The following is a 15,699-nucleotide window of genomic DNA, read 5'->3' on the forward strand; positions in this document are numbered from 1 at the left end:
CTGCATTTATGCATTCTTTCTTTATTTTTTTTTTAGATCTTCAAACAGGCATGATTTTATATTTTATGAAAACACGTTATCTGCAATTTCTTTTTTTCTGCTATACATTAAATCACAAAAAGAATCAAATGATTGCAGTTTATTTGAATAAATAATAATTTTAAAAATAATAAATAAATACATATACTTTTGTTGTTTTGCATCGTAGTAAAAAATTGTTTTAGCCATAGATATATATGAAAATTCACTTGTTTATATGTACAACTTAATTATAGGAAATTTAAATTTTATCTACCGCTGGAAGCAAAATAAGTGTTGGTTTTTACCATTGTAAATAAGTGATATTAAAATAACAAATTGTTTGAAGATATAGATTGTGTTTTGTTTTAAAATATTGAAAATATATTAAAGAATATTGCTGAAAAACTCATGATTGTTTCAGTTGACTGATTAAACATATACTTTACTAGTCTGACTGGACTGGGTACATAAGTTAGTTTCAAGCCTTGTGTAACCTGTGTAATGAATTCAAACATTTATGAAGGTCCACCAGAATTTGAGAAGGTCCACCAATAATTTTTGAAAAGTGGACCTGCGGTCCACCAAAGTAAAAAAGTTAATGTCTAACCCTGATCTAGTAGATTAAACGTTCTTTTAAAATTTTGTACTTTTCGTTTATGGAAATGCAGCTAACATACAATGTCATGTGACATCACAGTCTAGATGTTCCAAATGTCTTGTGCGGTTTGAAGAGGGGTTCGTTTGAACAATGCGCTCGTCCCAACATATTTTTAAAAAATCCACCTGCCTGCCTCGATTTTTAAAAAAATTTGGATGAGAATCTATGAATTTATTTATTATGGCTTTTTTACCTACCCCTTTCATATTTGATGTCTAAAACGGCTTCTGGGTTAACCGTGACTGTATAATCCTCTTCATGGGTGACAGGATTTAGTAAAGTGTCATTTTCTGAATAATGGTAACTTCTCTCATACTCAACATCCTCAACTTCCTTTTTTATATACACTGATGTGGCTTCCATTTTGATCTGGTATAGACCATCCTATTTTCCATAGTGCAGATATATATATATATATATAAAGATACTGACTAATATTTGGTTGAATATTATATTTAAATGCTCCATAATTGCAAACTAGAATTCATATGCAACGCATAAACTAAGTTCAAAGAGTTTACTATATACACACATTTGTTCAGTAAATAGAAAAGGCAAGTGCATACTCTTACCTCTTATTCCTTATATGATTCACTTCTGATCACCAAATAAACAAAATATGGAATTATAATTATTATTGAAGAAGCTGCATATACAAAAAATAAGAGTATTTTCAAGATTAATCGTTAAGTTTCTTTTTTGTTCGAATAATAAAACAAAACAAAAATCTTGCTCAACACCGGAAGTATGTTCGATTTCATAAGTTACAAAATTATATTCTCCGAAATGACAATTTAATTAAATAAATTCATATTTTATGAAATTAAACAAACTTTCATCATATTTTATCGGAGGACATTCTTAAATTAACTTTAGTTTATTCACATTAAGTTTATTGACAAATGTATCATGAAAGTATTCCGAAAAATACGGTTTTGGTTTATATATTATTTTTTTTTATAATCTTGGGGAAAAAGCAGACTTGAAAATTTTATTCTAATTCACGCAAAGAATAATTGAACGAAATCGTAAATTGTAAATATCATGCATTGTATCTGCATTTGAAATGATAAAAAATTTATCAGTTCTGAGAATAAAAATACAGGATTACATCTTTGGAGATTAAATGGCGCCAAATATGAGAATGACCAAAAGTTTACGTTAGATCAAGAAGGTTTGGAAAAAATACCGATTTCAGATAAATTTATTCAGTTTTATACAAGTAATTTTTAAAATGTTGTATCTGTGGACAATAAATCAAAGCCGTTTCTATTCATTTTTATGCAAATTTCATGGTACTCAGTTCTGTAGCATTCTGTTTTTTTTTTTTAATCATGTTTATCAGTTTATCACTGTTTATGGAGTGCCTGTGTGTATGTTTCTTCTTCTTCTTCACTTCACACTGCAGTGTGCAGATTTGGGCAGGAAATTAAAAAAAAAAAAGGTCACTCACAAGTAACAGAGATTTTATGGCAATCTACTTGTTCTGTATAACCAAAACAGTGAGGAGTATTTTTTTTTTTTTTTGGACATTCATTTGAAATTTTTCCCCTTTTTTTAAAGGAACAGCTCATTTTTTTTATTGGCTATTATTGCCATGGCAGAGAACAGAATGGACACTGAACAGAGTCCAGAGGAGGAGGTATCAATACAACACAGTAGTCGTTCTGAGTCTGCGTCAACATATACAACAGATACACCAAGTGTAGTACAAGGGGAGGGCTCCGAGTATGAATGCCAGTATTTAGGTTTCACTCCCAAGTCACTTATTAATGGAGGTAAATATCAATTAATTAATAATGATCTGACAATCTGATGACCTATTTCTATATGTTTTTGTCCATCATTGTCTGTAAACCAATTTTAACTGAATTTAGCATATAGCCAGGGCTTTCACACCACTTTTTAGCTCACCTCAACGAAGTTTGGGGAGCTTATGTAATACCCTCGGCGTCGGCGTCCCAGGTTAAGGTTTTTGGAGCAGTTTTCTTTTCAAGTACTTCTATGGCCTATATTAGTCAGAGATGCATGGAGGATGCTTCTAGTGTGTTTCATTGTACCAGTCAAGGTTTCAGATGCTGCAATTTCAGCTAAAGAATGACCAGGTTAATGTTTTTGGAGCAGGTTAAAGTTTTTGGAGCAGGTTAAAGTTTTTGGAGCAAGTCTCATTTCCAAGTAACTATAAGCCCTATATTGACCAAACTTGCTTGTACCATAGGACTGGCGGTAAATTTAGATTTTGCTTTCATGTTGCTGTGGTGTATTTGCCAGAAGAATCACAGTTTTTTTTAAGTCAAGCCAACCTTTTGGCATCAAGCCATACTGTGTCAAGACCTTGACTAATGAATGAATGATGTCAATTTCAAGACCAAGGCAATGGCTGATGAATGAATTAAGTCAACATTTTAAATTTCAAAAATACTAACATTATTTAGCTTGTCGGTGTCCGCTTCATAAATGGTTCTGTATGTTTTCTCCGCGTATCCTTAATCAGTAAATGATACGTCCTATCTCGAATTCTCATTTCCCGTCTCCAAATACATATAGCAATTTCACATCAGAAGTCCCCGCATTTTTTTTTACTTCCAATACCATTTCAAACTTTCATTAAAATGTCACAAATCATTTCATTTTTTTCTGTACGCCGATTGCCATAAAGAAAAAGTTCAATGCCGATGTTTCCCATATCCACCCCCCCTTTTTTCAAAAAAAAAAAAAAACGATCTAGAAAGATAAATTTTCTTTCAGAGTTGACGGCTTGAACATAAAAACCTACAATCGCTACCCCTATACCTGTACCTGAAAAAAAAATCATGTTTTCTGCGTCTTCAACATTTCAAAGGTACAATATCTTCACACGTACCAATTCCGATTTTTTTATCAACAACTTGTAGTAGCAGTGCCGCAGTAAAGTATGATCCTTGCAGATGGAGACAGCTATTTATACAGACTCCGGATCGTGTCTTGACACCTCGTAGTAGGCGGTGCTATTTATCAACTCGCTTTTCTCTCATTGGTCCTCTGGTACAAGTAACTTACACAATAGATATTAATTGGTTAGCTGTAAATACACTCACAGTTTTTATTCACTCGGGGCTCCGCCCCTCGTGAATGAAAAACTGTGAGTGTATTTACAGCTAACCAATTAATATCTATAGTGTAACTATAACATGGATGATACATCTAAGGATGCACACTACTGGACTTGCTTCGGATGCTGGATCTGACCTATATTTTCCGGATGAGTGACCAGGTTAAAGTTTTTGGAGCAGATGTCATTTCCAAGTAACTATAAACCCTATATTGACCAAACTTGCATGGAAGATGCATCTAAGGATTCACACTACTGGACTTGCTTCGGATGCTGGATCTGACCTACATTTTCTGGATGAGTAACCAGATTAAAGTCTTTGGAGCAGATCTCATTTCCAAGTAACCATAAGGCCTATCTGAACCAAACTTGCATTGATGATGCATCAAGGGACGAACAATCTCAAAACTTGCTTCGGATGCTGGATTTGACTTACATTTTCTGAATGAGTGACTAGTTTAAGTTTTCAGATAAGTCTATTCCCAAGTAACTGCAAGCCCTATCAGACCAAAATTGCATAAATGTTGCATCTAGGGATGCACACTCCTAGATTATTAGTTTAGTGTGGGACTTTGCCTTACTTGAAGACAACATTCGTTGAGGTGAGCTCTGTAATCTCTGATTACTTATGTTTGGGACTGGGGCCGGGGATATAAAAATTAGGAAAACTATCGATCTTTTAAGGAAATCATTATAAATTAAAATCATTGTACATTGGGACTAAAATAAAAATTTGTTTGTTTGCAGTTGCCTACCAACCCACTTAAAATGCACCCAACCTAAACTTTTTTTCAACCATTTTTTGAGAAGATTTTTTTGGGGGAAAGTTTTCAGTTTTCAGGATATTGAAGCTGATTCATTTTCTAATTTTTATTTTTGTTTTATCAGTTAGTGGATAATGAGTAGAGGTTATTTATTTTAGCAACCCTACAAAAATCTCTATGATTTGTTATCAAACGAAATCCTGAAGACTAAACTAAAATCTATCCCCCCCCCCCCCAAAAAAAAACGTACCTACCTACCCGCTCTAAAAATTATAGGTCGGCAACTGCAAAACAAAGAATTTTAAAAAAAGCTTTTTTTCAATTTCTGTTTTCTGTAGAGGAATATGAATAGCAAGTTCCATAATTATACATCTTACTATATGTCTTAAAATTCTGAAGCAAAATGACTTTTGGAAAATTAACATATTCAATTGGGATAAAAAGGTACCTTTTTAGCTCACCTGAGCTGAAAGCTCAAGTGAGCTTTTCTGATCACATTTTGTCTGTAGTCCGTCTGTCCGTCTGTCTGTAAACTTTTCACATTTTCGACTTCTTCTCCAGAACCACTGGGCCAATTTCAACCAAACTTGCCACAAAGCATCCTTGGGTGAAGGGGATTCAAGTTTGTTCAAATGAAGGGCCACACCCTCTTTCAAGGGGAGATAATTAAGAATTAGTGAAAAATGAATAGCATCTTTAAAAAATCTTCTTCTCAAGAACCACAGGGCCAGGAAAGATGAAACTCATATGGAAGCATCCCCAGGTAGTGTAGATTCAAATTTGTTCAAATCATGACCCCCGGGGGTAGGGCGGGGCCACAATGGAGGATCAAAGTTTTACATAGAAATATATAGGAAAAATCTTTAAAAATCTTCTTTTCAAGAACAGTAAAGTCATGAAGAGTCATATTTATATGGAAGCATCCTCAGGAAGTGTAGATTCAATTTTGTTCAAATCATGACCCCCGGGGGTAGGGCGGGGCCACAATGGAGGATCAAAGTTTTACATAGAAATATATTGGAAAAATCTTTAAAAATCTTCTTCTCAAGAGCAGTAAAGCCATGAGGAGTCATATTTATATGGATGCATCCTCAGGAAGTGTAGATTCAAGTTTGTTCAAATCATGACCCCCGGGGGTAGGGCGGGGCCACAATGGAGGATCCAAATTTTACATAGAAATATATAGGAAAAATCTTTAAAAATCTTCTTCTCAAGAACAGTAAAGCCATGAAGAGTCATATTTATACGGAAGCATCCTCAGGTAGTGTAGATTCAAGTTTGTTCAAATCATGACCCCCGGGGGTAGGGCGGGGCCACAATGGAGGATCCAAATTTTACATAGAAATATATAGGAAAAATCTTTAAAAATCTTCTTTTCAAGAACAGTAAAGTCATGAAGAGTCATATTTATATGGAAGCATCCTCAGGAAGTGTAGATTCAATTTTGTTCAAATCATGGCTCCTGGGGGTAGGGCGGGGCCACAATGGAGGATCCAAATTCTACTTAGAAATATATAGGAAAAATCTTTAAAAATCTTCTTTTCAAGAACAGTAAAGTCATGAAGAGTCATATTTATATGGAAGCATCCTCAGGAAGTGTAGATTCAATTTTGTTCAAATCATGGCTCCCGGAGGTAGGGCGGGGCCACAATAGAGGATCAAAGTTTTACATAAAAATATATAGGAAAAATCTTCTTCTCAAGAACAGGAAAGCCATGATGAGTCAAATTTATATGGAAGCATCCTCAGGTAGTGTAGATTCAATTTTGTTCAAATGATGACCCCCGGGGGTAGGGTGGGGCCCAATGGGGGATCGAAAGTTTTACATAAGAACATATAGAAAAAAAATTTCTTCTCAAGAACAGAAAAGCTATGTTAGTCTTATTGATTTTGAAGCATCCTCGGGTAATGTAGATTCAAGTTTGTTCAAATAATGACCTCTGAGATAGGGAGGAGCTACAATGGGGGATCAAATTTTTACAAAGGAATAAATGGGAAAATTCTTTTAAAATCTTCTCAAGTACAACAAATTCATTTGTTATATTGACATGAAAGCATCATCAGGTAGTTTAAAATTCAACCCCCCCCCCCCCCCCCCCCCCCCCTGTTCATTACTGAACTGATTTGTGCCTTAGTCTAGCCAGTGTGCTCAGGTGAGCGATGTGGCCCATGGGCCTCTTGTTTGAATTGTGAATGAGGCCTTTGAATGGTCCCAAATATAGACAATCGAGAGCCCTGATAGCATCAATTGGTAAGGGTGATAAAACAGTGGGTTTTTTCCCCTAATAAAACTGGTACCAATAAATGATATTACATGTATTCACAATGCGAAAAAAGTTGATTTTTCCCAATTTTGAGACAAGAAATTCCTAATTGCTGAGCGAAACAGACTGCTATGACATAGTCATTCTTTTCTTATGAAATATACAAGTTGACTAAAATTTTTCACTTTCTCTTAAATTAAAAGTAGACATCATGGCGAGACACATGTTGTAGACAGCCTAGTGTCCATCTCCATTGACATCTTGAAAGCACGAAAATGTGAGAACAAGAGAAAACAATGAATACTTGTTGTAGATATTCTTTTAAACATAGATTAATAGTCAATGAGTGTAGAATAAGCATAATGTCATTTTTTATGCCCAGCCATGAATATGGCAGGGCATATAGTGTTTGTCATGTCCGTCTTCTGTCCTTCCATCCTTCTGTCTGTCTTTCCGTTACGCTTTGCATTTAGCTCAGTTCAAAGCTCAGTTTCAAAGAAACTATCCATTGGCAAGATATTTTTATCAAACTTCATATGCTGATAGATATTGATGAGAGCTATGCAACTGCTTCAACATTTTTTGACCTTGACCCTTCCTTTAACCTTGACCTCACTTTTCTAAAATTAGTGTTTAGCTCAATTTAAAAAAAAAAAAACGTTCAAGATATTTTTATGAAACTTCATATGCTGATACAAACTGATGTAAGCTATTCAACTGCATGAAGATTTTTGACCTTGACCTTTCATTTGACCCAGACCTTACTTTTCTCAATTTGTGTTTAACTCAGTTTTAAAGAAACCATTCATAATATTTTTATCAAATTTCTTATGCTTATACATACTGATGAGAGCTTTTCAACTGCATCAACATTTTTTGACCTTGACCTTTCCTTTGACCTTAACCCTTTTATTTTAAATTAGTATTTATATCTGTTTTAAATAAACCATTCAAAATATTTTTATCAAACTTAATATGTTGATAAATATATGTGAGAACTATTCAACTGCATCAAAAAATTTTGACATTGAACTTTTCTGTGACCTTGACCTCACTTTTCTTAAATTTGCATTTTGCTTAGTTTTAAAGAAATCATTTAAGATATATTTATGTAAGCTTATGCACGTATACATAATTTGATGAGAACCTATCATCTATATCCAACTTTTTAGATTTCAATTTTAAAGAAACTATTCAAGATATTCTCATCAAATTTCACACACTAATACAAATTTTCATGTTGCATTACTAATATACCCTCGGCGGGGCATTCATGTCCTATGGACATATTTCTAGTTTATGATAGAAAATTCCCAATTTGTTCTCTTTTGATGCTATTTTTTTTACTTTGGGTTTGAAAATTTTTGCTGTAAAGATTTTGAGATGTATTGTCTCTGTTTGCCCTGGAGACTGAATGATGTGGCAAAACTTTCAAAATTAATGCACTTAAAAACATCTTACTTAATCATGCATATCTAGCTGGAATCTGTTGAGCAAAGATTCCTCTACCAAAAATTTGGAATTTATGACACTTTTCAGGCTTTGTGTATGGTTCAAATCATATACAATTAAAACAAAATCCTGTCAAACCAAATAAGGGGCTAATGGACTACGGGTCAATATTTCTATGATAAATTTTGACTTAACTATAAAAGGATAGTATCATAATCAGTTACTCAGACGTTATACCCTCAAAAGTCTTTTGGACAAGACAGGTGTTGATGTAAGGAAAAAAAATGAAAAATTCCTGTGTTTAATATATAAATATTAATTGATGGCTATGTAGAGAAGCATAAGAATTTCTCTGAAGAATGAAATAAAATATTAAATTAAAATATATGCTCTGGTCTTAAATTTTAGCAGAACACCATAAGAAATTATATTTTACTCCTATGTGGCTCAAATTTACAAATTTTGAATTGCCTTTGAGGCAGAGTAAATTCTGCAATATGTCAAGATAGAAATTTTACCAAATTGACCAGCAACAAATTGAATAGAACACATTTATAGGAAAACTTCATCTGTTCCTTAAATTTGTAAAACATGAAATGGAAGTTGGTGGGAATTGTAATACTTTTATATAATCATAATATAATATTTCCTACTTCATTAAGATTGTTATCTGTTTTTGATTTTTCAGAATACAATGCTGTTATCACCAGCCTAAAGGAAGGACTGTCCACTATGGAAGATTTTATAAATGAAGAGGTAATTCTGTTTGCTGATCTCTCTGACAGATTTCCTCATCTTTGATTTCCTTATTCCTTCAAAATAAGTTTTCTCAGGAATTCATCTTGTTTAACAAGGCGGGAAAAGCTTGGTCTTTTCAGAGAAAGAGAAACCTACTCATGTTATAAAATTATGACTTAATTTTACACATAGTATTTCAAATATAGTATACAAGCAAATTATTTAGTGTTGAATTGGACGATACTTTTACTTTATTGATCGAGTTTAGTTATTTGCTATGGAAAATTATCATAGATGGCATTATAGCAGGAGTGAATAGTATATATAAATAGAATGATGGGCCACTACACTGTAATCATTGTTTTTGATGATCATGAGTAGTGAAGGTTTTTATTGAAAGGTCCTAATCTAGATTCCCACATGGGCTGAATGTTGCATGCCATGTCTTTGGACAGGGTATTGTATCTACATGCATGTCTGTACACCAGATCCACACATGGGGACCCACTGTTCATGTCATGTCTTTGAAAAGGGCAATATATCCACCTATAGGTCTGTATACCCAATTCCTAAACAGGGTTCTTAAGTGCCATCTCTATATCAAAGTCTGTACAGCAGATCCCAACTTGTGCACTCATGCCATGATTTTGGACTAGATACTGTTCCAGTGTACCTCCTTATAAATCTGTTCACCAGATCCCTACTCAATGCACTCAATGTTCATGTCATGTGTCAGACTGGGTCTCTACACCAAATCTCTGGTTTGGCACTTAATATTGCATCTGGCCAGGGCACTAAATATGCATTATCCATTCAGCTATATATTGGTACATGTATCAGCTTTAAATCACATTAACTTAATAACTATCATTAGATCTACCTGTAGCATCTCCTATATTAGGTATGTATGATTCATCCCTGCTGGTAGCAGTGTCCATATTCTTCAGGGCTTTAAAAAAAATTAGAATATTAACATACCTGTACAATCACCTTATATAATGTTTATGTTTACTTGATAATACATATGCTATTGCCCTCTTCCTGAGATACTTCCCAAACCACTGTTACAGCATGATAGCTAGATAAAAGTGTTGATTGTTTTGTTGATTGGCATTACAGTTTGGATCTGCGATATCTAAAGAGAAGACAAAGCAAGCTTTGGAGACAATACAATCTGTGCTTGTGGAAAAGCTGGACAAGAGATTTGATCAACTAGAGGCAAGGAAAAAATTGGTTTCTTTTGGAGGTCACCCGAGTCACTCAGTGGTTTGTCAGTCATAAACTTTTGAACATTTTCAGCTTCCTCTCTTGAACCACTGAACCAATTTAAACTAATTTTGGCGTACAGCATCGATGGGACAAGGGGAACCAAAAATTTGAATTTCATGGTCCGTACCCCCCTGGGGCCTGAGGGGTAGGGATTAAACCATCAAAATTAGTGCTATTTTTGAAAATCTTCTTAAAGGTCTTTTATCATGTCTCAAAATTTTTTGATATGACAAAGTTTACACATGCTATTAAAATCATATATTTAAAAATCTTTGCTAGAAAATTAATATTGTTGATGTTTCAGCGATTGAACTTTAATGTGGGACTTTGTCTTACTTCAAGACAATATTCGTTGAGGTGAGCTCTGTAATCTCTGATTACCTATGTTTAGGTGATGGACAGACATCACAGACTAGAGAGTAACAATATGCTATAAATTATTGCAGCTCAACCAGTAGGATCCCAAAAGCTGGAGACCATAATTTTCTGAATTTGCTTCATGTGTATATTGTTGTTAGGGTTGTTTGATAAACGCATCTTAATTACCGGTCATTTTCTTTGTAAAATGTTTAATTAAATCACCATGTCCTTGTTTCACAGTCTTACCTTCTAAGAAATGTGTTCAACATTCCTGAAGATCTTGTGCTTCCAGAGGACAGGGTGCAGATGACACATCCCACTAGTCCCGAGGAAGATAGCCAGTTAGAGACCGAAATGGAAGAGCTCCGCAAACACATCACAGCTGTTAGTACTGTAACACTGCTTCACTGAGAATGTATCATAATGCATAAGTGAAAAATTCACTCTATATATATGTAGGGGAAGGATATTTTAAATTAATTTAAGTAAAGAATTGTTGAGTTTTAATAGAATTGTAATTATAAACTGCATATACTACTTTATTTTTAGAGCTGAAACAAATAACAAAAATCAATATTTGAATATTTGGGACTACTATTCTATTTATATTCGAATATTTGTCGATGTAATATTTAAAGTGTATCTTTCTGAAATGTTATAATACCTATACCATTAGGAGACCATCGGTAATTTTGTAAACGTATATACACTGTACATGTAATAATATAATTTTTATTGATATCGTTACTTAACGTTAAACTGTCCATTGTTAAAGCTTGCAGTTTTTCCGCAAAGCAAATGGAAAACTGAACACTTACAAAGAGATTTTAATGTTTCCTAAAGTTTTAAGTACGAAATTGTCATCAATGTCGTTTTTGATCAAATAAGACCTGTGTCAGTATCGTTTTCACAAGCGTTTTAAAAGAAAGAATTGTATGCAATATGTCAATAAAGGATTTAAATATTTCTGTAAGTAAAACTATTTGAGAAACAAGCTGAAACTTTTTCAGAAGGTATGACGATATTTTTTTCGGTGGCGCAGATCTCGCCCTACGAGTATTCACAGTATAGACCTAATTTTATGATGCAAGGTTTGAAATTTGCCTAAATTGTGGAAGAAAAATGTGTAAATTTCTGTACTAAAATAGGAAACCATCTTAACATGCTACGATTCATGAAATTCTATGCAAAAGTCATCACAGTTTGATAGGAAGAATGACACTGTAGATAAGCGAAAATCTGTGTGCATTATCGGGGTGTTCACAGTAAACATTACTGAACATGCCACTAAAATGATACTCGTTTCAAAGATAAGTCTGTAAATAAAAGTGTTGCAAAATTAAAGTCAGTAATTAGATTTTAGGTTTATTTCTTTTTAAAATAAAACACATTTGCGTGATTTAGTGAAACCCATGGTAGAAAAAGGGAAATGGCAGGGGCCATGCATATGATCAGTGATGAAACTGGTAGGCATGAATAAAACTCCAAATGAAATAACTTGAGAGTATACTCAAAGGGATTTACACTGCGAGAACTTTGTTAAAATTTCTAATCATACTTTTGGTACTTTCTAACAGTATTAAAATCCTGAGAGGGAGTCCACAGTTCAGAGGGAGCATCGATAGGATGAAGTAGCGCTAAAACCTTTTTAATACTAAAAGTTTTAATCGTTAAAGTACTACCGGTAATATAATTTTATCAACAAAGAAAACATTGAAGTATAAATCACATGACCGAATATCCGAATACTAAATTTCCATTCGAATATTTGCCATTTACAATTTATTCGCAAATATTCAATTGTTCATGTCAGCTCTATTTATGTTACAGTCACATACATGTATACAGTTGAATGTAGATATCCACTGAAATGTAAATACCAGGGATATATTCAAAATGATCATCAGTCCCATCTTTTCACAAATATCTACTTATTATGTCTAATCTGATGTCTCTCAGTTTTCTGAGAGCCCTACATGTGTGATATACATATATCAGGATTTTTAGATTAAATATGTCCTTTAACTAGAGAAATACAATATGAAATGAAATCAAATCCTTTGAATGAAGTTCATAGAATATTTTATATGTGATTATTTTACTATACTTTTGGCTTTTGTGTAAATCAAATCCTTTGAATGAAGTTTAAAGAATATTATATTTGTAATTATTTTACTATACTTTCGGCTACTGAGTTTTTAGCTCACCTGAGCTGAAAGCTCAAGGGAGCTTTTGTGATCATCCGTAGTCTGTCCATCTGTAAACTTTTAACATTTTCAACTTCTTTTCAAGAACCACTTGGCCAATTTTAACCAAAGTTTATAAAAAGCATCCTTGGGTGAAGGGGAGTTTAAATTTTAAAACTAAAGGGCCAAACCCCCTTCCAAGGGGAGATAATCAAAAAAAGACAAAAATAGGGTGGTGTTATTAAAAAAAAAATCTCCTCAAGAACCACTGGGCCAGAAAAGCTAAAATGTATATGGAAGCTTCCTGAGGTAGTGTACGTTATAAATTGTTCAAATCATGACCCCCGGGGTAGGGTTGGGCCACAATAGGGAATCAAAAGTTTTTACATTGAAATAAATAGGAAAAATCTTTAAAAATTTTCTTTTCAAGAACTACTGGACAATAAAAGGTGAAACTATTGAGGAAGCTTCCTGAGGTAGTGTAGATTCTAAACTGATCAAATCATAGCCCCCAGGAGTAGGGTGAGGCCACAATAGGGAATCAAAAGTTTTACATTGAAATATGTAGGAAAATTCTTTAAAAATCTTCTTCTCAAGAACTACTGGGCTAAAAAAGGTGAAACTTATTTGGAAGCCTCCTGAGGTAGTGTAGATTCTAAATTGATCAAATCATAGCCCAGGGGGTTCGGTTGGGGCCACATTAGGGAATCCAAGTTTTACATTGAAAGATATAGGAAAAATCTTTAAAAATCTTCCCAATAACTACTGGGCCAGAAAAGCTGAATTTTATGTGGAAGCTTCCTGAGGTAGTGTAGATTCTAAATTGTTCTAATTATGATCCCCAGGGTTAGGGTGGGGTCAAAATAAGTATTACAAGGGAGAAATCTAGTGAAGAACAGCAGGGCCAAAGTTACTCAGGTGAGCAATGTGGCCCATTTGCCTCTTGTTTGTAAGTAGGTAGCTGGGATTTTAGCCCAGATGAGTTTATCCTATCCCTGTGGTTTCTTTTTTAACTTTTGTTTTTCCTCAATGATTTTCAGGTTTGTTATGCAAATGAATGTGTAAGACATCAAATCACAGAAATAGAAAGCTTAGAGAAACATGCAGATAGTACCCTTTTGTACCTTCAGAAGCTGGAGAGTTCTGCATCAGACACTGGAGGTAAATAAAGTAATTCTTGATTGCCTTAATTTGATGTTAAACAGTATATAAAAGATGAAATTCTTTGCACTGTAAGAAGGCATCTAATGATTTTTTTTTAATTCAGTTTTAGGAATTAAAGATTCCCTTAGTTTTGTTCTTGACAAAACTAAAGATTTAATGAGTGCCGTGAATGGACTACAAGATCAAAGAACTAAGAGTATAGATTCTCCGACCTGATGCCATCAAACTGTAGAGGGTTTCACACATTTATATGTTGAGACTCTATCACTGAAATATCCACTTAATATAAAGATTGCATGTTGTTTTTTTTTTTAATTTTAGATATCAATATTTGTACATTTATCTTTTTGCATGTTACTTTCATGTGATACAATTACAGTAAGTATTGTAACATTTAATGATTCAACTTCCTTGATCTATTATTTTCTTGTAACACAAGAGCACCTGTAAAAAAAAAAATGTCTGACAGTCCAAAATATGCACTCGGAAAATTTAAGGTGTAGCTATAGTAAAAGTTGCTATCTTTACTAAGATTATGTAACTTTAAGACATTCAGAACAGATTTATGAAAAGATTTATTTTACACATCCTGTAATATAATTCTTATAATATTACCAATAAACATACCTATCCAGCAAGACACGCAACTGTTGTGTTTTCCTTTCAGTCTGTTTAAAAAATATCAAAGTCAAAGAAGAAAAATGATTTAAAAAAAAGAAGCTGTTTTCAATGTTTTGTTTACCAAATGCAGGGTCTAACAAATCTCTCCTAAATTTAAATCTGAATAAAAGCTGCATGTACATGCTAAATAATAGTTGCAGGCCAACATTTTTATAAATCATACAATGCTATGTATTATAGTCAAAATAAAATAGCAGTTAAATTACAGCATACTGGAATCTTAACTTTTTGTCTTCAGTTCTCTGAACAGATACTTTAACTTCTCAGATAAAAGCAAAGTTAGTTGTGATAATTTTTAAATTTAGATTGGCAAGGTTTTTGTAATTTTGAAGATGCAAGTGTAAATTCAGTCGCTGTCTTGAGTGAATATGCCAGAATTCAAATGTTATATTCAGCAAGCATTTCGTTTCAACCAAGTTGATCAAAAAAAAAAAAAAAAAAAAAACTCCTGAACTAGTTTGTCAAAGAAGTGGTTTAAACCATAAAGTAACCCCACAGATGGTACTAAAGATATAAAATTGATAACTGACCTGCTCAAAAAAAAAAAAAAAAAATTACCTGCTCACGAATCAGAAAATTGTAGGTCAGATGCAGCATCTGAGGCGTTCTGGTAGTGTGCATCCCTAGATGCATCATCCATGCAAGTTTGGCCAGTTTCATAAAAATTGACACAAGTTCAAAAAACATCAAGATACATCATCTGTAAAATTAATGTAAAACTTCAAAAGAAATGAAATGTAGAAGTGCAATTTTTCTATGACCACCATAGTAAATTTAAGCCCTTGATGTTTTATGATTGAAACATAATAATTCGGAAAATCCACATATAGCAAAGAAATATATAGAAATTGTCTTTTCCTTTATGTTAATCTTGCTTGCTGAAGCAGGACTTCAAGCCAGTTCCAAGTTTATCTTCAAGTTATATGCCAAATTAAAAGTTTGATTTATACAAATGCTTTATCACATTTTGTGATTATTTCATTTGTGATTGAGTTATATACAAAGTAATTATACTTTTAAATAAAAATTTTACTTCCTTAAGTTTTTTGTA

The 15,699-nt window shown here is 33.3% G+C and overlaps 2 protein-coding genes across 4 annotated transcripts in view; one reads left to right on the forward strand and one right to left on the reverse strand.

Annotated features, from left to right (window-relative positions):
- The window catches only part of LOC133173575 (microtubule-associated protein futsch-like), a 29,993-nt gene extending 28,680 nt beyond the window's left edge, over window positions 1–1,313 (reverse strand). The window contains exons 1-2 of the mRNA XM_061308555.1: window positions 1,252–1,313; window positions 877–1,063 (exon numbers count right to left, since the gene is read on the reverse strand). Coding sequence (XP_061164539.1) covers window positions 877–1,042 — 166 coding nt within the window. The 5' untranslated portion in view covers window positions 1,043–1,063; window positions 1,252–1,313. The remainder of the gene's footprint in view (window positions 1–876; window positions 1,064–1,251) is intronic.
- A 388-nt stretch (window positions 1,314–1,701) lies between these two features.
- LOC133172934 (uncharacterized) overlaps window positions 1,702–15,699 on the forward strand; it is a 92,618-nt gene continuing 78,620 nt past the window's right edge. The window contains exons 1-7 of one of the 3 annotated variants that reach the window (XM_061307787.1): window positions 1,702–1,853; window positions 2,243–2,457; window positions 8,939–9,006; window positions 10,108–10,206; window positions 10,858–11,001; window positions 13,844–13,964; window positions 14,071–14,185. In XM_061307787.1, coding sequence (XP_061163771.1) covers window positions 2,277–2,457; window positions 8,939–9,006; window positions 10,108–10,206; window positions 10,858–11,001; window positions 13,844–13,964; window positions 14,071–14,183 — 726 coding nt within the window. In that variant the 5' untranslated portion in view covers window positions 1,702–1,853; window positions 2,243–2,276 and the 3' untranslated portion in view covers window positions 14,184–14,185. Of the gene's footprint in view, window positions 1,854–2,242; window positions 2,458–8,938; window positions 9,007–10,107; window positions 10,207–10,857; window positions 11,002–13,843; window positions 13,965–14,070; window positions 14,615–15,699 lie in introns of those variants that run through there. The other 2 variants (XM_061307785.1, XM_061307788.1) reach the window with 2 other exon arrangements.

Source organism: Saccostrea echinata, unplaced genomic scaffold (assembly GCF_033153115.1).
Source record: "Saccostrea echinata isolate AGI-Se365-2 ecotype Australia unplaced genomic scaffold, CSIRO_AGI_Sech_v1 ptg000056l, whole genome shotgun sequence".
Lineage (NCBI taxonomy): Eukaryota > Metazoa > Mollusca > Bivalvia > Ostreida > Ostreidae > Saccostrea > Saccostrea echinata.